The sequence below is a fragment of the Typopeltis vanoorti genome, chromosome 1 (assembly GCF_054136105.1).
Source record: "Typopeltis vanoorti isolate ZY-2024b chromosome 1, IOZ_Tvanoo_1.0, whole genome shotgun sequence".
Classification (NCBI taxonomy): domain Eukaryota; kingdom Metazoa; phylum Arthropoda; class Arachnida; order Uropygi; family Thelyphonidae; genus Typopeltis; species Typopeltis vanoorti.
Window position 1 is genome coordinate 164,214,285 of NC_143549.1, and position 22,869 is coordinate 164,237,153.

The 22,869-nt window shown below is 33.3% G+C and overlaps 1 protein-coding gene across 2 annotated transcripts in view; it reads left to right on the top strand.

Moving 5' to 3' along the window:
- Positions 1-22,850, top strand: part of LOC150110597 (uncharacterized) — a 198,607-nt gene extending 175,757 nt beyond the window's left edge. For both annotated transcript variants that reach the window (XM_090395067.1, XM_090395065.1), the window contains exons 6-7: positions 16,588-16,687; positions 20,428-22,850. In XM_090395067.1, the coding sequence (XP_090251193.1) occupies positions 16,588-16,687; positions 20,428-20,520 (193 nt within the window). In that variant the 3' untranslated portion in view covers positions 20,521-22,850. The remainder of the gene's footprint in view (positions 1-16,587; positions 16,688-20,427) is intronic.
- Positions 22,851-22,869: the final 19 nt, after the last annotated feature.

Sequence of the window (22,869 nt, forward strand, 5' to 3'; positions counted from 1 at the left end):
TATAAAATGCCTCATCAGAAGAGCCAAAACTAATTGTTCCACTTTTGATTATCTACAGAAAGAACTTTCTACTATCCAACAACACATGAAACTCTCGTTATAGGTTCGAACGTTTGTTCAAGGAAAGCATGGAGGCCTTGCTCCATCGCCCCAACCTGAATCGTAATGGCTGTATATCTATATCAAAAATCTGGGAAAGTCTAATCAAGATTACTCATTAATTTTTTTTAATTTAATTTTATTTTTTTATAGCAAATTCAGTCATGTTTCTACTTCAAAATATTCCGTTTCATACTTAGTGATATAACATCATGCAGCGTGTTCTAATTTTAACGATCTAGTGTTAGTATTCTAGCTTGTATTTTTTAAACTGTTCTTGTAATACCACTGACGATGGTCTGCTATTTCCAGACCGAAATATTTGGTTATCTTTCTTGTGATTACGTGATTATATCATTCAACCCTCTACCTAAAACGGTTTCTCACACGCTCTTCTTTTAAGCGAAACCACTTAATTTTCTTCCTCGCATGACTTCCAAAGGTTCTTATCTTCGACTTTAAAATAAAGTCTACGTACAGCAGCCAGTGTTGCTGCGCCACTTGATCTGTTGGGATTACCTTACAATTTGTTACTGCCTTAAGATGTTTTCTTCTAGTCAAAACGTAGGCAATCTGTGAACTGTTGTTGCCACTGAAAGTTTATTTTTCACTTGGTTAGAATATAATAAATTTAGTTTAATCCTTTATCCAAGTGTGAGCAAACAAAGTTTGCGCCTGAAAGTATCTTCAGGACTGGGGTAAGGTGGTGCAACACCAGGTAACTCGTTGCAAAGGTGGAGCAAGCTAACATCACTCCTATCTCAGTATCTCCCATAATGCAAAACACAACTCCTTGCGGATATGTCTAATGTTATGCATTAAGGGAAGGGCCACTACCCAGACTAGTTTCGACCTTTATTGAGGTCTCTTCAGCGGGAGCCACGCCCAAGTGGAGATACCAGCCAGAAGCATTAGCAAAGTTATCTCCACCTATAGGAGTTGCCACATGGTGTGCCACCTTTTTAATAAATTACTCTGGATTTAGAGAAAGATGTTGAAAGTTTATTTTTCACTTGGTTAGAGTATAATAAATTTAGTTTAATCCTTTATCCAAGTGTGAGCAAACAAAGTTTGCACCTGAAAGTATCTTCAGGACTGGGGTAAGGTGGTTGCACCACCAAATGAAAAATAAACTTTCAACATCTTTGTCTAAATCCAGAGTAATTTATTAAAAAGGTGGCACACCATGTGGCAACTCCTATAGGTGGAGATGACTTTGCTAATGCTTCTGGCTGGTATCTCCACTTGGGCCTGGCTCCCACTGAAGACCTCAATAAAGATCGAAACTAGTCTGGGTAGTGGCCCTTCCCTTAATGCATAACATTAGACATATCCGCAAGGAGATTTTTTGCTTTATGGGAGATACTGAGATAGGAGTGATAGTACCTTGCTCCACCTTTGCAAGGAGTTGCCCTGGTATTGCACCACCTTACCCCAGTCCTGAAGATACTTTCAGGAGCAAACTTTGTTTGCTCACACTTGGATAAAGGATTAAACTAAATTTATTATGTTGTTGCCATTTCTAAATATTATCAAATGCTCTTCCCTCTTGCAGAAAAAGGAGTTCACAATTGCCAGATCAAACAGTACTGCAAAGTCCAAAATCCTCTCTCCTTCCTGGTTCATCATTTCCACTCCATGGCTATCATGCACCCTTTCACAGTCCCTATTCTGTTTCCCTATGTATCTGTTTAAGTCTCATCTGACAATCGCCATCTTGTTTTCTTCCAGTTCCCTCATTTCTTCATCTAGCACGTTCCAGAATTTATCTTTCTCTTCTGCTGTACAGCTAACTTGTGCGGCATATTCACATAAGACGACAATAAAAAAATAAAAAGTAGTAAATAATATTTTCGCCATAATGTCTTTCTCACAAACAAACAAAAGATGTTAGCTGTTAGAAGGTTCCCAAAGCAGGGAGAAATATTTATCAGAACAAACTATAAACAAAAACAGTAGTTTGACTTGCTGCATTTAGTCTGCTTCTAATGGAAAGACATTGTTTTCTCAAACTGTACATAACTTATATCCTTTCAATGAAATGGAAAATTCTAAATCCCCTCCCATTCAAAAAATATAAAATAATAAATAATAATTGTTGTACTGTTTCAGAAAAGAAAAGAAAAAAATTTTTAAAAATGCATTTCAAATTTTAAAAGGCAATGCAATTCAGATGGTCAGAATTAAAATATATATTCTGTATGTGTGTAGTAAGCAGTGATAGTGTGCAATCTGCTATTCTAAAGAGTTAGAGGGGAAAAAAATAAAAATTCATGATAATTTTAAAGCTAACTAAAATGATAAATGAATCACAGGAGTATCTGCAGTTGTTATGTTAGAGCTATCTAACTTCCTGTTCGCTTTATTTCTGTGATATTTTCTTTTTTCTGACTATCACATCAAGCAATTATGGTCTTCTTTTTTCTTTCTTCCCCACCCCAATGTCTCGGTATAAGCAAATTTTTTTTTTAGCATACTACTTTTATAAAAACACCATGGCACTTCAAATTTTAAAACCAAACTTCCTTCACACTGGTTATTCATTTCACTGCAATGTACTCACGATTCTGACTTAAGCAGTGTTGTTTGCCGATTTCATCGTACTATGTGCAGAATCAAGAGAAGTGGCATATCATGTTCATCCTTCGTAACAAAATTATTTCGTTAACTTATCTCATATCACACGTACTACCATGAAAAACTTCAACTGTTATAATAGAAACATTTTCCATTTAAGGCTAAGAGATATATTGTTATGCAGAGGTCGGAATGCATTGGTTGGGCTGGTGTCAGAAGGGTGCCACTAACACAATATTTTATTGAAAATGGGACACTGAAAGAAGACGCATAGCTACGAATTTTTCAAAGGCTCTGAAGATCATGATATGCTACTGATGCACTTCCTTTCTTAAATATCTTAATTTTTATAATCTCTGTATATTGCAACAGATGAATAAAATGACTCTTCAAAAATTGTTAATTTTTAGGGCATATTGCTTTTAAAAGCATGCCGATGGATGCACTACATTAATAAGGAGAAACACACAAGTTATTCATAGTAATCCCTATAGGAAAATAGTTTTTTCTTTTTATTTTTTATGCAACTGAAATGGTCCTGGATTGCTCCGGATTGTTGGCACTTGAATGAATCCACATGATCTGTCATACATTGGGATAAAAAAAAAATGAAAAATGTCACAAGACAAGAAATTGTATAATAAATTACATAGAAATAGTGGCTACATATTTATTTATTCGTATTGAGTTTCCTCCCTTTTTCTCCCTCGTCCCTATTGGGGCAAGTTGAGCCCCCTCGTGGGGGGTTAAGTATTTATGGCTGTAGATCTGTGTGTGTTCACGGAGCCAGTTTGCCTTCTTGCGGGATGAAAAACGCCAGATAAACTGGTGGATAAAACCCTACTGCCCATGCCAAAGACCGGCTAACTTGGCTATGGCTGAGGAAGATCCTCAAATTCCTCACGTCTTCAACGGGAATCGAACCTGGGACACTCCTTCCCCATTCATATGGTTGTGAAGCGCACAGCCACTAGGCTAACCACGTGGATACAGTGGATATTAAAGATACAACGTGAGTTCAAAACGAATATATGTAGAAACTGAAAGTTTCCTAAATTTGACCTGAGAGCTTACGAAAATACAATCCCCATAAGTGCTCAAGTTATTTTAAGTGTTCTTTCGAGTAGAGGAAGCTAAGGTAACTTCGAACAATGCCAAAGATTGTATTCTCGTAAGCCGGTCACTTCAATGTATAGCAGAGTTAACTTCTGAACCTATGATACTGTATTAAAACGACTGCGTTTATTAGTTGAATTTAAAAAACTGTTAACCACTACCCCCACCATTCTCTTCAACCATTAATAACATTACACAGCACAGCTGAGATTACCACTCATTCGAAATGAATCATTCCAGTAGTTGCAATATTAAATTATCCGAGTATGTGGAACACTCTTAAGTGTAGCTAGACTTATCTCTCTAGACCAGCATTTCTCAAACTTTCTAAGGCCAAGGACCAGTAAAATGCTGAAAACAATTCTACGGACCACTAAGTTACAGAGGCGTAGCTGGGGATCCGCCCTGGACGGCACTTTTTTTGGCTTTAAGAAATCTTGCCTTACTGACTGTAAAACTTCAACTGAGTAATGAAATAGACGTTAACAATGTCATCGACAATTTTGAGAACAGAAAAGCAAGAAAAATAACATTTTAGAATGTTAGAATTAAAGTTTTACTTTAAAAATAAACATACTGTTTTTAATTTATTTCCCTACAGGGTGTTCGGGATAAATTTGACAGTTTCGTAAGGAAAAAGAAAATCTTCTTTGTATCTATTAAATTTAATGAATTGACAAAAAAACATTATAGGCAGAGTTAATTACAATACTATCAACAAGATTTACTCAAAATAACCACCATTAGCATCGATCTCAGCTTCAATTCTGCTTCGGAACCTCGAACAAGCTGATGCTAGTCTCCCTGGGAAGGGCCGCAAAAACTGTTTTAATTTTATCCATTAACTGGGCTTTTGTATTACTGGAAGTGCGATTGGTGTCTTTTTCAACTGCGCCCCATACAAAATAATCCATGGGGTTAAGGTCTGGGGAGTTTGGAGACCAAACATTTGGACTGGTGAAGTCGTAGAAATTTTCAGACAACCATTTTTGACTTTTCCCAGAGTTGTGGCAAGGGGCCGAATCCTGCTGCCATACATACGGCCTACCATTGGCTACCCTTGTTATCCAGGGCTTGACTACAGTTAGCAACTCCACGAACAAAGCCCGAATTCCAATGCCAGGGTTCTTCAACACCTGTTCCTGCAGATTTGCGAGGAATTCTGCTGTACGAACGCAATCAGATCGTCTGCTAGGGATCTTTCTTCTTGCTACATCCTCGTAGTCACCATTGCAAGTCTCTAGTTCATGCCTGATTGTTTTTACTGTATTCAGGGAGCATTGGGCAGCAGTCGTAATATCCTTATTTTGATGGCGGGCACGAATCATCATGATACAAGTTATTCTCTTCCATGATTCAGGTGGGTTCCAGCTATCCATCCTTTCTGACATCTTGTATATGAATGAAGAAGGGTCCAAACTTTTAAATGAAGAGAAGTGTGTGTTAATACATGTAACTTACGGAAAAATATAATTAATTATAAATATGTCAAATTTATCCCAAACACCCTGTATATGTCATTTTGACTTTTTGTAATTTTTTTTAAAAACCTAAGTAGGAATTACCAACATTTCGGAAAAACTGTGCCATTTATAACATAATAAATCTAAAAGCATGTTTTGAATACATATGGAAACATAATTAATTAAATTGGAAGTAAACTATTAAAAGTGTGTCATCATTGAACAAAATTTTAATTTTTATTAAATAAATAAATATGATCTAATTATGTTACTACTTACTTTTAATGAGATGATTGAGCTTCTTGGCCCTTGCAGAGTTGCTGGATATTGGGCAGTATTGGTCAAATTCAGTCGAAGATCGGCACACAAGAAGACGATTTCTGTATTTTGTTTTTATTTCAAGGAGCGATGAAAATCCTTTCTCACGAAGATAGGTTGTAGAGAACTGCATGACGATTTTCAATGCTTCTGCAGATAATTCAGGAAATTCACTTCTCACTAAAGGTGAGATCCTAAATCGAGCCAAACCAAGATCACGGAATCATATTTTAAATCACTTGAAACACTGTCACTTGAAAGCTCAATTAACTGTTCTTTTTTTTCGATAATGAAAGGTCGTTCTCGTGAATGCAAGCCTGAAATGGATCGCGAACCCACAGAAATTTCTTATAAAAGTTATTCGGAAAATGTTTCAAAATTCCGTTTCAGATTTTTGAGGTGGTTGCAAACCCTTTCCAGAAACTCAAAATCAACAAAAATATGATTTTCCACTAAAAAGGATTCCAATGTTGGAAAATGTGCAAATTGTCTGTCTTTTACGTAATTAATTCATAAAACCAGTTTTTTTCTCGAATGCTTTTATTTTGTCGTAGGCATCAAGAACGGTTAAAGAATTTCCCTGAAGGGAGAGATTTAGGTTCATTTAATTTCGAAGAAATGTCTGAAATATATTTTGGACATTTCAGATATTTCAGACACCAGGAGTGATGCAAAATCAGAATTGCGTTCATTTACAAATAATAAAATTTCGTGCCTTAATTGAAATAACCTTGTTAGTACTTTGCCCCTAGAAAGCCAGCGAATTTCAGAATGAAGCAAAAGTTGTATAATTTCACTGCCCATTTCATCGTAGAGTACTGAAAATAACCTATTATTTAATGGTTGAGCTTTAATAATATTAACTAGCTTTATAGTGTTATATAGCACAGTTTTAAATTCTGGTTGCATTTCTTTGGAGGCTAACGCTTCCCTATGTATGAAACAATGTACCCAATTCATATCTGGAGCTACTTCCTTGACCATGTAATCAATCCCACTATGTCTGCCTGTAAGGGCACGAGCTCCATCCAAACAGAAGCCTATACATTTTTCCCACTGGATCCCTTTGTGTATTATGTAATTATTGAGAGTGTGAAATATTTCTTCTCCAGTCGTTCGGGGTGACAGTTCTGCAAAGTAGAATATCGTCATGAATGTTGTTATCATGCACATATCTTACATAGCATATTAACTGCGCATCATTTGGAACATCAGTAGTCTCGTCTATTTGTAACACATAATAAGGGCTCGATTAACGGAGATTCTACATCACCTGCCATATCATTAATTCTGCGCCTGATAGTGTCATTTGAAAGAGGAATCAAATCAACATCTTTTAGTAACTTGTTGCCAAACATCGTTTTTACCACATCTTTTATAGCTGGAAGTAGCAAATTTTCCCTGATAGAATGAGGTTTCCCTGTTTTCGCTATGCGCAAACTTAAGAGATAGGATGCTTCCAGTGCCTTGCTGTTAATGGAACCCATGGCCGAAACTATATCTTTCCCATGATTTAATGTCCCTAAGCTTCGCTGAAAAAATTCAATTGGCTCATTTTTCACATTACAATGTTTAGTTTCTAAATGTAGTCGGAGTTTCGCAGGTTTCATGCGTTCGTTCGACAACACTTCATAACACAAAACGCGTTGAGGTTTCTGTTCACTTTCATCTACACACCAAGTAAACCTGAATTCCAAATATGAACTGTTATATTTCCTACTGTATTTTTTTTTTTGAATTGCTTGTTTCTTCTTCTTTAATAGTATCAAATTTACTCGCCGTTACAACACTTGTATCACAATTTGGGTTAGCATCACCTGTTTCATTTGCCCTTCTTTTCAAACTCCTACTTCTAAGCCACTTTTCCATTATTAAAAAACGTTTCCGAAAAATATATAAATATATAATACTGGGGTTAACTCAGGACACACTTTGTCCAAGTATCACTTAGCACTTCTCAAGATATACTGAACCTTGGTTGAAGGAGGGAAACCTTCAATAATAAAAATCAATAAACAACAAGCCATTGGTTGAAATGTGGATAACACATGTTCACTTCAAATCTGACTAAACAGCAAGGGAAGGCATAAGCAATAAAACTATATTATTGTTCACTTCACCCCTCTTTTATTATTGTCATTCTGCTGGCAGAATGACGAATAATAAAAGAGGGGTGAAGTGAACAACAATATAGTTTTATTGCTTCCGCCTTTGAACATTCTGACATTTTTTTTAAGTCTCCATTTGATTTCAATAATTTTTACTTATTCAATTGTAATTTGTTTAGATAATTAAAAAATATATATTTATTTAATTAATTTAAGTCTGCATGCAGACTGCAGACCACCTGTCCCATAGTCACGGACCACAGGTTGAGAAACGCTGCTGTAGACAAATTCATAATATATATAGTTAGACAGTTGCACTGTAACACTTGGTAACACAGCATGTCACTGGCACCCTTGGCAACTTCCCCAATGCCAAAGTGTTCCTATGCCGCTAGGAATACAGCTTAACAAAGCTCATAAACATGTCACAGATGACCTATATCAAGTTTTGAAAGACTTAAACGTATTTACTGCAAAAAAGTTTTTTAAAAAAAATTCGATGTATTGGGAAAAATCTGAATCTTGATATGTTGTGTTAAACAATAAAGAAATCCTCATATTTTTTTTTTCTTTTTACATTTACATATATTCACACATTAGCGCACTCAGGATTTAATCTTTGGGGGGGATGGGGTGAGTGGAGTAGATGATTGAGAATACACACTATGCATCACATACGACCTATGACTGAGCATCTGCAATGATCGCTAATTAATAAGTAGTATAAAAATAGAAGACACGACACAACATAAATTTTTAAAAAATGAATTTTAATTAGGAAAAGATTTTTCGGAAAATTTTCTAGTGTTTTTTTCCTTTTTCTCTGGGGGGGAAAGGGCCCCCAAGTTTCCCCCTCTGGGTGCACCACTGATGAAGAGAATACATACGTGTTATAGAGGTACACAAACACAGGAAAGGCTGTGTGGCCTAAGCTTAATCGCTGTTGAAAAATACATTGGATGTTGGAACTGAAGTAAAAAACTTCATTTTATGATGATGTGCTAACATAATTCCTAAGAGAAAAACAGGGGATTGGAACTTTTGTATAAATAAGTAAAATGAATTCTTTCAGCCCTTCTTGCGAAAATTATTTTTCAATCTGTAAAAAAAATAATTTCCCCAAGTGATTACTTTTTCCAATTTCTGTGTATATTATATGGCTGTATTTAAAAATCGTATTAAAAAATTCCAATTATCCTTGTCTCACTCTAGTATTTGCCAGTGATAATCTGATCTCATCACGAAGTGTAAACCCTCTGTGTATGCTTTCCATATTTAAAATTATATTAACACGTGATTTTCTCACCTGGGTGTCTGCCGTTCCATTTTTCCCTGGTGGGTACTAGCTTTTTGCGGATATATGCGGCTTCCGCATTGAGAGGACACATTTTCACAAAGTTTTTCAGTATATTAGTTGCAACTATTTTTGGGAGAATTTTATATCTAAAAATAGCAGTTAAGTATCTGGATGACATTGAGTATCTGAAATGCAATTCAAACTGATTTCGAGTTACACGTTTGCTTTTCATAAATTGAGCGCTTTCTGTATCCAATGATTATTATAAACAGCTGTTACACAATTTTCAGCTTATAAAATATATACACGTTTACACAAGAATATTATTTAATTTGCCAAATATTTCAATCTGAATATTACAGACCATCTTCAGTGGCTACATAGGAATAGTTTTAAAAAACAAGGTGGAATAAAAACAATTGATCATTTACAAATAGAATGAACTGCGTGATGTCATATCGCTAAGTATTAAAAGAATAAACATTTTTTATCAGAGTCATGATTAAATTAAAGATATTAATTCAGAAATTCATGTAATAATCTTAAATAACATTAGACTAAAAAAAAAAAAGAACCAATTTTCAGCTGCAACTGAAAATTTAAAGCATATGTTAGGGCAAATGCCTTTAGTTAGCTATGTTTATTGCCACAATAAACGTGTTCTGTTTGTGTTTATGCAGGATATTCTGGGAAGCAGAGTTTTTTTCATTAAGTGTGTCGTTCAAGTTGTCTCTAATTACACTAAATGTTCTTAAATATAGTACACAAATGTCTTTTTACTGTATTTAGTGTTAAACAAAGCCACCTTTCTTCTGGCTTGTGCACTATAGCATCTGTTGAAATTGGAAAGTTTCTTTAATAGTATATGGACATTTTTATTGTAGTCCTAGGACAATACAGAATTATTAAAAATTTATCTATTCCTGAATAAAAATCAATACTTCTGTGTATTATAAGAAGTTATTGATCTACAGCAAAATACTAACATGTGTGAGCCATCTTCCATTATTGAAAACACAGAACAGCCACTAACACTAAAAATAAAAAATATAATAATCCATGGTAGCATTCCCGATAGTGCAGATAATTCCTATAATGATTGGACATTATGTATCCTATTATTGCGTAAAATGTATACTGAAGCTCAATAAACAAAAGAAAATTCTTAGAAAACGAAGTGAAATATACACTAACCAGATATTGTATTATCTAGTTTATATTACTTATATTATGAATAAGATAACATAATATAATATAACATAACTCATAATATATCTTCAAACAAACACATTGATCTCTACTCCATGCAGATTTGTTTACAGTTCATTAAAAACTTAAAGTAATCAAAGTTATTCTACAATTAATATGTAATTAATTGATATGAGTGCTTATGTGCTATGCACTCTTAAAACTTTCATACGTCGATACATTGATAAAAATTCAATCATACTGTCAAAATGGCAGGAATTTTGTAGTGCAGTTTGCATAAGCCACATGACAGCACACTCAACCTAAGTGGGAACTCGATGCCACTGATATATATATTTAAATGGACAATTAGGAAACTACTCTGAACTCTATTAGTATTTATCTAGATAAAAGTAAGCAATGTTTGAGCGTCATTTATTGATTCATGAAATAATCTTAATCCTCTCCTTTAAAGGGTCTCTTGATTTTTATTTTTGAGCTCTTTAAGAGCTCAGAAATATTCTTGATGCTGGGAATGTGAAATGGCACTGCAGGATACTTTTTTGTGCCTCAGGTATCTGGAATAGTAGATAATCTTGCCTGAGGGTATAGTGCTGGCCCAACAAGGCTAATCCAATGTTTATTTCAATGTGAGAAGATCAGTATGCTATCAAGGTACATTTTTATATGCTGGACGGCAAGGAAGATTAAATTAGGTTGTTAACTGCATTAATATTAAAAATGCAGATTTTCTTTAATACTATGTTGTAATTTGTCAAGGATATTTTTATGCTCATAATTCCCAGCAAATTCGGTATCGAATTCTTATATATATCGGTTCATTAATAGTCTGTAAAAATTATGAGATACTATGCATTTAATGTGATGCGTTATATACAATGTGTACCTTAGTTTGTTTGCAACTACAAAACTTTAAACTCTTAGAGAAAAATACAGATTATTCCGTTTATTAAAAAAAAGGGAAGTAAAGATGACTGCTATTATTACGATAGACTTATTCTGCTATATGATGGAATATTAAAAGTGAAGCTAACCGGTATTGTAGCGATCAAACTACCAGAATAACAGAATGGATTCCAGAAGACCGATCTTGCACAGACTCAATTTTCGCTCTAAAAACCTTAATTGAAAAGCGAAGAGAAAATTTCTAAACAAAACACAGACATGGCCTTCATTGATTATGAAAAACCCTTTGAGAATATTAATAGAGAAACCTATTTAAGATGTTGCCAATATCTCTCTCTATGTTCACTGGGCATCTACAGATGCCGTATGGTCACTCCGATGCTCGATGATGTTCCACACCAGGCCTCGCCATGTAGTCCTGTTGTTTGCTTTTTTGGCAGCCTCAACTCTCTGAAGATCAGTCACTCCACACACGGCATCCATCCATCTCATTGATGGTCTACCCTTGCCTCTTTTTCCAGGAACTTTACCTTCTATTACTGTTCTGAGAAGTCCTCCTTCCATCCTTTCTGTGTCCAAAATATTTTAACTTTCTTCTGTCAATATCTTAAGCAGCCTTAAAGTTCTACTAATCTTTTCTAACACCTATTCATTTGTACGCCTTTCAGTATATGAAAGGCGTACAAATTTCAGTAAAGAAGTTCCGAAATGATATTAGCAATTCCGCTCTGGCTGGATGAAATTTAATGAAATTTTTAATTTCAGTCAGACTAGAGTTATTGTGATAAAATTTGGTAGAACGAAATGTCTTCTCTACAGATAAATTGCTATCTGCACAATGAAGCAGTATGTACACTTACATTAAATGTTCTAAAATGCATGAAAATAATTATTATGTTTCAATGACCACTTCAATATGTTGTCTGTATCATGAGTAATGTTCCGTATTGTTACTGAACATTTTTAAACTTTGCAAGAAAAATGACTTTTCGACGAATTTCATTTTCGACGAAATGCCATTCATTAAATTGTCATTCGATGAATTGTTTATTCTGCAAATTGCTTTTTCAGTGAATTGCTGTTCAATGAATTGCATTCGATGAATTGTCTTTCGATTAACTGTTTTTCGATGAATTTTCCTGTAACCTTTTCCCTCAAGTATTGAAATGTACACCTCTTTGCATTTCTCTTGAAAATTTACTACTACAGTTCTGTCACTGCTTGTTTCATTTAATAGTCTTTCAAAGTAATTGCTCCAGACATCTAGGATGTCCTTATCTTCATTTTTTGTTACCTTTATCATCTTTTATTCCTTTTATAGTTCTCTATCCTCCATTTCTAAGATTTTTCAATTCCAGAGCATTTTTCCACCTTCATGATATTTATTTTCTGTATTCTTACCAAAGTCTTCCTGTGACTTTTGTTTAGCTACTTTTACACAGCTTAGCCCTCTTACACTTTTCTTTGTATTCTTTTATGGCATCTGCTGACTTATTTGCTAGGAACGTTTGGTTCCTAGCAAACATTCCATTGATTCTAATTCCATAATTCATATGACTGTGTATCATCCAAAAATCTTATGATCTTATTTAACACAATGGATATAAACATTTTGTACAATTTTGAACGTTTGGTATTTTTTCTTATTTTCTATGACTGTTCCTTTAACTTCTTGTGTCCATCATGACATTCTTATTTTTCTATCCTTGCAGAGAACTTCACCACATACCTCCCTAGTTGAATCAGTCACTATTTCTTCAGAATTTGCCATCAAGACTCCAGGTTTGTTTCTTGTTTTCGAACTCTTTCATTCTTTCTTCAATAATATTTGTATAGCTGAGTCTACAGTTTAGCTGTAAAAGTTGCTCAACTTTATTTTATTTTATTTTTTTTTAATTATGTACTCTTCTTTTCAATGTGATATCCATTCTTTATCCTACTTAGCACTTATAATGGTTATTTTCAATTTCAAATCCTCTGTACACTCATGATAAAACCACGAGAATCTAATCAAAAAGAAAATGTGGAAAGAAACTACAAAACTTACAATGCAAGAAGAAATTTATAAAGAAATAATTAAATAGAATATTTTTATAAATAATTTTATAAATATAGAACTGATATAGATAAGGAAGCAAGAGATCTAGAAATGTTATGAGATTGCAACAGTTATAGTGGTGTTTGCTTCAGTTACAGTTTGCTATCTAATATGTTCGTCTTCTTTAACCGCTTTTCATCCACTGCTAGATATAGTCCTTCCCCTATAATTTCCAGTTCTGTCTTTAACCAGTCCTCCGTCCCATGTCAAACCTTTGTTGTCTTGTTCTCTTGTTCTTTGGTAACCTTTCGTTCTCTTGGTATCCACTCAGTGCTTAATTTTGCCCACCTTTCATCTGGCACTCTACTTATATGGTCAGCCCATCTCCATTTACATGCTTTTCAGCACTTCACAATATCTTCTACTCCAGTCCTCTCTTTAATTCTAATATTTCTTATTCTATCCCTCTTTTGTTATGTGGAGCGTTCTTCTCTTCAAGGCTCTTTGGTCCCCAAACCAGCTGTTTTTTTTTTTTTTTAGTTGTTTCCCATGTCTCTCTTCCATAGGTAAACACCGGAATAATGCATATATTAAAGAGCTTTATTTTTAGGTATATGAGTAAATCTCCTAACAGATAGTGTTTATAGAGCCACAATGCTTTGTTTCCTTGTGTGATTCTACTTATTTCTTTATCTTGTTTTTCCTTGAGCCTAACTAATTGACCAAGGTAAATATAGTCATCCACAATTTCAATATGATTATCTGTTAATTTTAGTTTGATTTGATCTGAATTTGTCATCAGTTTGGTTTTAGTTACATTAATTTTTAAATCTTTTTTTCTGCTTTTTCTGTTAGGGTCATTTAGCATTTCCTAAGCTTTTACTTTATTTTTTGCTAAAAGAGATATATTATCTACGAAACATAAGTGATTGAGATTTTTTCCATTGATTCTAATTCCATAATTCATATGACTGTGTATCATCCAAAAATCTTATGATCTTATTTAATGCAATGGATATAAACATTTTGTACAGTTTTGATAGCAAACTGATTGGCCTATAATTATTGATATCATCTCTGCTGCTCTTTTTATGTAACAAGATAATTAGAGATTTATTCCAATGCACCAGAATTTTTTCTATAGATAAAATATCATCAAACATATCCAATATGCCTTGTGAAACTGTGAACCTCCTGATTTTGTGTGTTCAGCTAATACGCCATCTTCTCCAGGACTTTTATTATTCTTTGCTGACTGAGGGCTTTCCATAATTCTTCCATCACAATGACTGGTTCTGTATCACCCTCATAGAGATTTGTATCTTTTTTTCTGTGTCTCTGTATAGGTTCCTATAAAAACTCGCCATATATTTTCATTATTTCTTCTTTTATATTGTACTATTGCTTACTTATTTTTCAGATTTGGAATTCATTTATTGTCCTTCCATATATTAAAAACTTATTTGAGTTATATGGAAGGAAAATTTCAGAGATTTTTTTGTTTTCTATCATGTTCTGAATTATTCGTAAATTATATTTTCTGGTGTCATTTTTAATTTCTTTTCTAACTTTCCCATTTCCACAAATTCTGTATTGTCTTTGCTACTTCTGTGTCTCCTTTTCCTTAATTCTTCTCTCTTTGTTTGATTAAATCAAGTATCTGTAAAGGAAGTTTTTCCTCTAGAAGTTCTATTTGCTGGTAATGACTTTCTTAAACTTTTAATAACTACTATTATTGTTGAAGCTATTTCCTCTATTCTATCAGATTAGCCTGATTAATTCATGCTTTTTTTTTCTCTAAAACTTTCCTTCCATTACTTCCTCAAAATTTTCTTTATGGTTTTTTTTATATCTTCACATGTCTAGTGTGGCTTTTTTCATTAACAATTTCAATCTCTTGATGTTTCTTTTTATCCTTGTTCTCAAACAAAGTTTGCACCTGAAGTATTTTCAGGACTGGGGCAACTCGTATATAGATTTATTTCCCATAATGCATAGCATTATGGGAAATAAATCTTGTAGTATTTCTGTGTTGTTCACCATAATATAATTAATTTCATTAAAAACTTCTCTATTTCATGATCTCCAGGTACATTTTCGTTCTTTCGTTTCAATCTAGGTTTCTTTCTGTCTTGAACGAGCCTTTATCACCTTCACCACTACACTAGATATACACACCGGCCTAGTTTTACACTGCTGACTTGGATTCTCCCTTATGTAGCGGCACTATTTTCCTCTCTTCTTAGACTGTTCCTCTTTGCCAGACTTCTGTTGAACAACCAAGTGAAGAGCACTGCCAGTTCTTTTCCATATTCCCGTAATGTATGTGATATTCCATCCAGTCTCACAACTCTATTAAAATCAAGGTTACTTAATATTCTAAAGACTTCCCAGTCTTGAACTATCAGTCTTCTGTTCTCCTTCCTATTGCTATTCAACACTACTTTTGCTACTCCCCTTATATGAAATACACTAACATAATACTCATTGAATATTTCCGCTTATCTTCAGCAGATGTGACTCATGTTCCATCTCCAGCATCTAAAGTCAGTCTTCCATATTCACTCTGTTTTCTACTAGCAATATAACTATAGAATTCTCTAGGGTTTTGCTTTTCTGCTTCAGCCCATCTCTTTTCATATATTCCAATTTCTCTTTCCTTACTACATTTGTCACCTTCCTAGTCTACATCTTATACTCCTTGTGCTGTTGAGTGGTAACCTGTTCTTTATATATCTTCCATGATATCCTCTTTCTCACAAGCTCCTGCATAATTCCATTATTCATCCATTTCATTTCTACTTTATTTATTATCTGAATTAAGAATATAGTCTGACATTGCTATATATAACTGATTCCAGACAATGTCCCAAGCACTGCTGATTTCTCTCCTCTTCAACTGATTTGGCCACTGCATATTACCAATCTGTTTTCTTAATTTATCATAGTCCTCTCTGTAATTCCACACATCTCTCTTGTTCCATAAAGCTACCTGCCTAGCCACTCCACATGTCAAAACCACGTGATCATTCTCCCAGTTAGTGGCATTGTGGTGATTCTGTTATCACTGTATGAGATAATATTATTAAATCAAATAGTTGAGTCCCACATCTTGCTTTCTTTCAGGTTCACTTTCTTTCGAGATGTCTCATTACATTTTCTCTAAACTACTGTTGAATATTTCCCCATGGTACAGTATATTAGTATGGTTGTTAATATAGTTTGTTGGTAAACTGATAGTGAATAACTATTAGTTATTCACCATCAGATGAAATTGAGTGTTTATAGTGCATACTGAATAGGAATGGAAGTGGATGAAATTGAATAAGTTAATTTTTCTGTTGTTGTGCTCTTATTTCTCAAAATTTTTAATTAAACAAACCAGTAGACCACAGTTATGTACTTGCAGATGTATGCTTTTGTTTCACTCATTGTGTTTACATATCTTCTTGGCAGGGCTAGTACCGCTCGTCAAGCATCAGCTTCAGATGTAGATTCAGAAGAAGAGAATGAAGAAGGTGATTATACAGTTTATGAATGTCCAGGATTAGCAACTGTAAGTGGAGTTCTTGTGCATGAAATGTAAAAATTAAGTCATATTTTTTATGTTTGAATAAGTATGAAGAATTTACAAGTGAATTTTTAAACTACTATATTTTGAAATGTATGCATATTCAGCAGTGTCAGAAACAGTTTTTACCTTGAAATTATTACATCTTACTGTTCTATTCATCCTTTTACTTTTTATTCCTTGGCTTAGTTTTTAGGCAGTGTTGTGAAAGCCCAATTTCTTTCCCAAATACATTTATACTATTTGCTGTAAATTCCTGCATATTTAATGTTGTCATATAGCTGTTATTATCACTGATAATAGCTGTTAAAATTTTTATCAGCTTTAAATTTTTAATAGTTATCTGATGAGTGAAAAATAACAGTACTTGAGCATGTTTAGTTTATCAGTTGAAGTATAGTCTGTTCTGGCCATAGATATTTTATCACCAGGGATGTTTTCTGTTATTATTTTTTTGTATAGCCTTCAGGGATCCAAGAACTTATCTATGGAGGCATCTTGTTACTCATACCTAAATATGAGCATGATCTGAAAAGTTCTTGGCCTCGACCATATACAGCAACACTATCTACAAGATTTTTTCTGCTTCAGTGGAAAAACTCTTGCCGATAGTGTTAAGTTGGTACCATTAGTCTGTTTCATACAGCTGTCTGATGCAAAGTGTTGTCTGTATCCCCTGAAATGGATCAAATTGAGTATCGTGCTGTTATAAAATTCTTTGTAAAAGAAGGTTTAACGCCAAAAGAAATTCATTCGAAGTTCATAAAAGTTTATGGTCACTCTTCTCCTTCATTTTCGACAATTAAGAAATGGGCTGCTGAGTTTAAACGTGGCCGTACCAGCCTTGAAGATGATCCATGTGAAGGATATCCAAAAAGTGTAACACCACCACCAGAAATCAATTATATATTTGGCTTAATCCTTTATCCAAGTGTAAGGAAACAAAATTTGCATCTGAAGTATTTTCAGGACTGGGGCAACTCATTGTAAAGATGGTATAAGTTCTCATCACTTGCCTTAGTATCTCCCATAAAGCAAATCCCTTTTTTCATTGTTAGGCCGAGAACTTTTCAGACCACCCTCTTATATCTCTCTCCTTTCACACATTCATCGAACAGCTGCTCGCAACAGTAGTAACCCATTCGCCAGCCCGGTTGGCTGAGTGGTTAGCATATTCACTCACCAGCCAAGAGGCTGCAAGTTCGAATCCTGCAAGGGCATGGATGTTTGTGATTATCTTACTAACCAATTACCATATGTACTACTGTGACCTGTATCCTGGCACAGTATGACCTTGGATGTCTTTGTGCCATAAAAATCAAATTAAAAAAAAAGTAACCCATTCTACACTCATGTCACATGCCATGAGAAAAACCTGGATCTCACAAAAACTTGGATGTCACATGCTTCTTAACCACACAGTCAGCTTCCAGGAATAACCTTAAGTTCTTCACTATCACTTACCATAAGTTGCAAAATCTCACTTGTATCTGTACTGTAAGACACCCCCCCCCCAGCACAAACCTGACTAATTTATATGCTTCTACCATATCTCCTCTCCTCTGTCTATTTCTCTGACCACATTCCCTCAATTCTGTATTCTTATGAGCAATTACATATGCCAGTTATCATTTATTGATAATTGGTGCACAGATTTGAATCTTTTGATAGTCTCTTGATCTGTGGATGTTGTTTCATCCAATAACTTGTTGAGTATTTTTTTAGCTGACTTTTGGCAAGTATGATGCCCAACCATCAAAATTGAATATTCCACACCAACAATATTAAAATCCCTGAATTCCTTAAAATGAAATAATAATATAGATATCACCGAAGCTGACAAAGGCAATACCACTGTATTCTTAGATGCTAAATCATACAATCGGAAAATGAATTTACTGCTACATGATTACAATACATACTCCCAGCTTAATAATGATCCTGCCAAAGGTCAGTTCAAAAAAACTGAGTTATTCAATGAAACAATATCCATAGATCAAGAAATCATCAAAAGACTCAAAACAGAACTCAAAAGACTCTATGCAAGACCTCCTAGACTATATGATTCACCAAAATTACATAAAAGTAACTGTCCACTTAGACCTATTGTGGATTCTATAGGCAGTTCCATGTCTAAAATGTCAAGATTTCTGTCTAACCTTCTCCGTCCCTTCACGGGCCATTCAGCTTCTTCAATAAAAAAATTGCATAGATAAAGGGATAAAAAACATTAAACTAGATACAGACATGTTAGTAAGCTTTGACATTCTCTCTCTCTCTCTTCACTAATATCCGTCACAAAGAGACAATAGAATTGTTAACCCAAAAGTTTCCACTGGACATAGTGGAATTATTCAAATTTACAATCACATCAGGTTACTTCACATGGAATAATAAAATAAGGAAGCGAGATTGCATTTTTGTAATGCTGTTTTATTGTGTTGTTAGTTGGAGGCATTTTAAGGATTCTCTTGATGGTTTTTGTTTTATACCCATTCTGTTGGAGGATTTGTGTTAAGTATTTTAGTTCTTCATTACATCTTTCTTGTGTGCTGGAGATATTGTATGCTCTGTCTCGAAGAGTTTTAATTAAGCTTATTTTTTGTGAAGGATGGTGGTGTGAGGCTGCATTTAGAAATCTTCCTGTGTTGTCGGCTTTCTATATACTGAGAAGGAGAGTTTATTTTCTTCATTAACTTCTAATAGAATATCTAGAAAAGGAAGTTTTGTATTTTCTTCTTGTTCTAAAGTGAATTTTATGGTATTGTGCAAATTGTTGAGATAATCTTTAAAATAAGTTCATCTGATGTTCCATTCCATATGATGAAAATTTAAATATATAAGGAAATTTAAAGAAGCTGCTAATATGCTGAAAAACCCAACCCAATGCAATAAAAATCAAGGTTTGATTCTCCACCAAGTGTGGTCAGCTCTAATAAAAAATCTATCTCAATCTGAGCTCGGACTGTATGAACGAGAACAAGAACACGTGACATCATCCAGTATTGTTCAACGTCAATAACGTTTTTTATCTGCATTCTGTTATTTGAGTTTATGAATAGCCAGACAGTTATGATTTGTATTTATTAATTTCTCGTTTAAACTTTAAGTTATACTATTTATCCCTGAAAATGTAAATCCAACAATTTACGAAACTTGTTGGGAACTATTATTTCAGTATGTTGTATAACTGAATAATAAAAAATGTGGTGTAATCACCGAAATATGTCTTTTGAACCAATTAGCCACAGAAATCTATGCCTGCAATCTATACACTGCCAAATATACTAAATTTTGTTAGGTTACTGTATAAGTTTGTCACTTAATATATTTCAAAAAATTGTGTTTTTGTTTTTGTTTTTTTTGAAAAAATAAGAACAAGGGGCTTGCAAATTTGAGAAAAATTTAACAAAGGGCTTGCATGAGCTCCTTATAGCTCACCACTGCCTATATTCTTATAACAGTTAAGCTCACCTGGCATGTCATTAATAGTGAAATTAATATAAGCATAAAAGAACAAATAAAATATAACTATCAGAATATAATTATGTAGATATTTTGGTATAAAGAGCAGAATGAGAAATAATTAAAAAATGAGAGAAAGAATATTACAAGGATAAGTGCTTTCAACAAAATTAATTTTTATTTCTTTATCTTCATAGGACTGTGATATGTTATATGATAAATTGATTACTAATAACTTATCATAAAATATTTTATTTCAGACTGGTGAAATGGAAGTAAAAAATCCCTTATTTAATGATGATTCTACGCCCATTTCTCCTCCTATTGTGGCTCCGAAAGCTGCAGATAAATAAAGGCATGTGAACTTTCCTGCCTACCGCCAGATCTGCATGTCTAATCTTGGTGCTGTCCTTCATGTTACTTATTAGAAAAGCTTAAAGCTTTTGTTGTGAAAGCTGTAAAATATATATTTTTAATCTGGTTTTCTATTTATGTTCCTAAATTTGTAGCTATTAATAAGATGCTGATACAAATTACTGTTTTGACTTAGCATACGCAAACTTTCCAGTACCTAGAGCTTGTGCTAGCACTTCTTATATGACATTCTACCTCTTATCATGAAGATGGCTTTTGCCTAGGAGCTTGTATATTTCCAGAGTCTTGCTCTTAATTTATTCTTAATGCCTCGATTCAAAACGACAATTTATTCTTACAGATATCTACAGTTAAATCATTAAAAGATGTTTTAAAAATTAATATGCTCTTTATGTGATCTGTTTTTACAGGACAAATAATGTTTACATTTGTTCTTTGTAAACTTAATATATACGTTATGGTGATCTGAATCTGCATTTGAAAATATCACTAGAGAGAGAGAGAGAGAGAGAGAGAGAGAATGAAAGAGAATAGTAGTTGATAATAATAATAAATCTGTTCAATATTATTAAAGTTATTAATTGGAATCTCTTTTTTTTCCTACTACAATAACAGTTATGCAGTATCTATTATAAAACTGTTGATATATTGTTCAATTTTTAATAAGTAACTTTTTATTATGTTAAAAGGTAATTTCTATTTCTGTTTGCATCATTGTGTACCATAAACATTTAAATTAGGTTTGTCTTTTTTTATGTCTCCAATTTTAGTTTGATTATGTAGAGTTAATTCAGAATATGAAATTTAAAAGTATTCGATATACATGCTCTATATAACTTATGATTATTATCAGATTAATGATGCTGCCAACTTCTGTAAGATGCTTCATTGTAGAGCATGAGCAATTGGTTAAAAATTTGGAGTTTAATTTTATAATCTATGTGATATAAATAATTGCAATGGGAAATTTATTTCCGGTAGGTAGAACAATAACTGTGCTTAATTACTATCTAGTCATTTCATCCCATTATTTATCAATTCATTTTACAGCGATAAGTTTTGGGAACCACTTTCCATTTCAATTTAGAAAAGTAATGTAATAAATTTTATGTGATGTGTGTGTGTGTGTGTGTGTGTATATATATATATATATATATATATATATATATATATATATATATATATATATAGAAAGAGATAGATAGATAGATAGAGGGTATAGTAGCACAAAACTTCTTAAAAACATTTTACATGTTGAAATTATTTTGAAGATTTCTTTTTTATATATACAAAATTATTAGATAACTTTCATATAAGACTTGTACATGAAACTCGTGGTATGCTTCATATATTGTTAATGTTTCCGTTCCAAGATTTCAAAGAGAAATTCAATGTTAAATTGTTGTTGAAGTAGTAATATTTTGAAGAAAATGTTTAAACAAAAGTGTTCATCGGGGACAACTTTATTACATGCACACGTGTGCGTGTGCACGCACGCATATTTACACCTATATAATGATATATGTATATATATGTATATTTTTAATATTATTTTTAAAAATCTTGTGTTTTTTATTTGAGCAAAAAAGTAATTGTCTGTAAAAAAAAAGATTTATTAAGATTACATTTTTAAATGTTTTCTGCATATTTCTAAAAATGTTTAGTAGTATAGAGAAAAAAAATCATTTAAAATATCAGGTTTAAGTTTAAACCTATAATTTCTTTTACTTTGTCAATTATTGACTGAGCATAGCAGACCTCACTACTCTGCTTATCATCACAAAGTATTTAATAAACTATAGTTAAGTCTAGCTGGCTTTTCCACAGTTGTTCTGACATTCTGATAACTGTATATCAGGTGCTTCAACTAGGGGACTTGTTGCAGGAAGAGTTTATTTGAGCACATTGGTTTAGGTAGAAATTAATATTCTTCAAAGTAAATATTTTTCAAGGTGTCTAGGTCTCCTGGTGATCCTGTAATACCAAAGGTTATGTTATTGTGTAGCTGTACACCAAATTATATTCTTGAAGCCCTGATAATATTGATTCTGCAGATATAGTTTGCTGCAAATTGCTTACACATTAATCAGAAATAATTTTATCACAATCAACAGAAAACTCATCAGTATATGTTAGACATAAAACTAAATATAATGCATTAAAAATTGATATGTTTAAAATAAACAATTTTTAAATTTTGCACAGTCAGTTTTCTTGTATACCACAATGCTATGCTCAGTCTGTTTATGCCAATAATGTATAACTTGCATCTATTACTTATCAGACATGTAATAAAGGAAATTCCATACTTCTGGTCTTATTCTTCT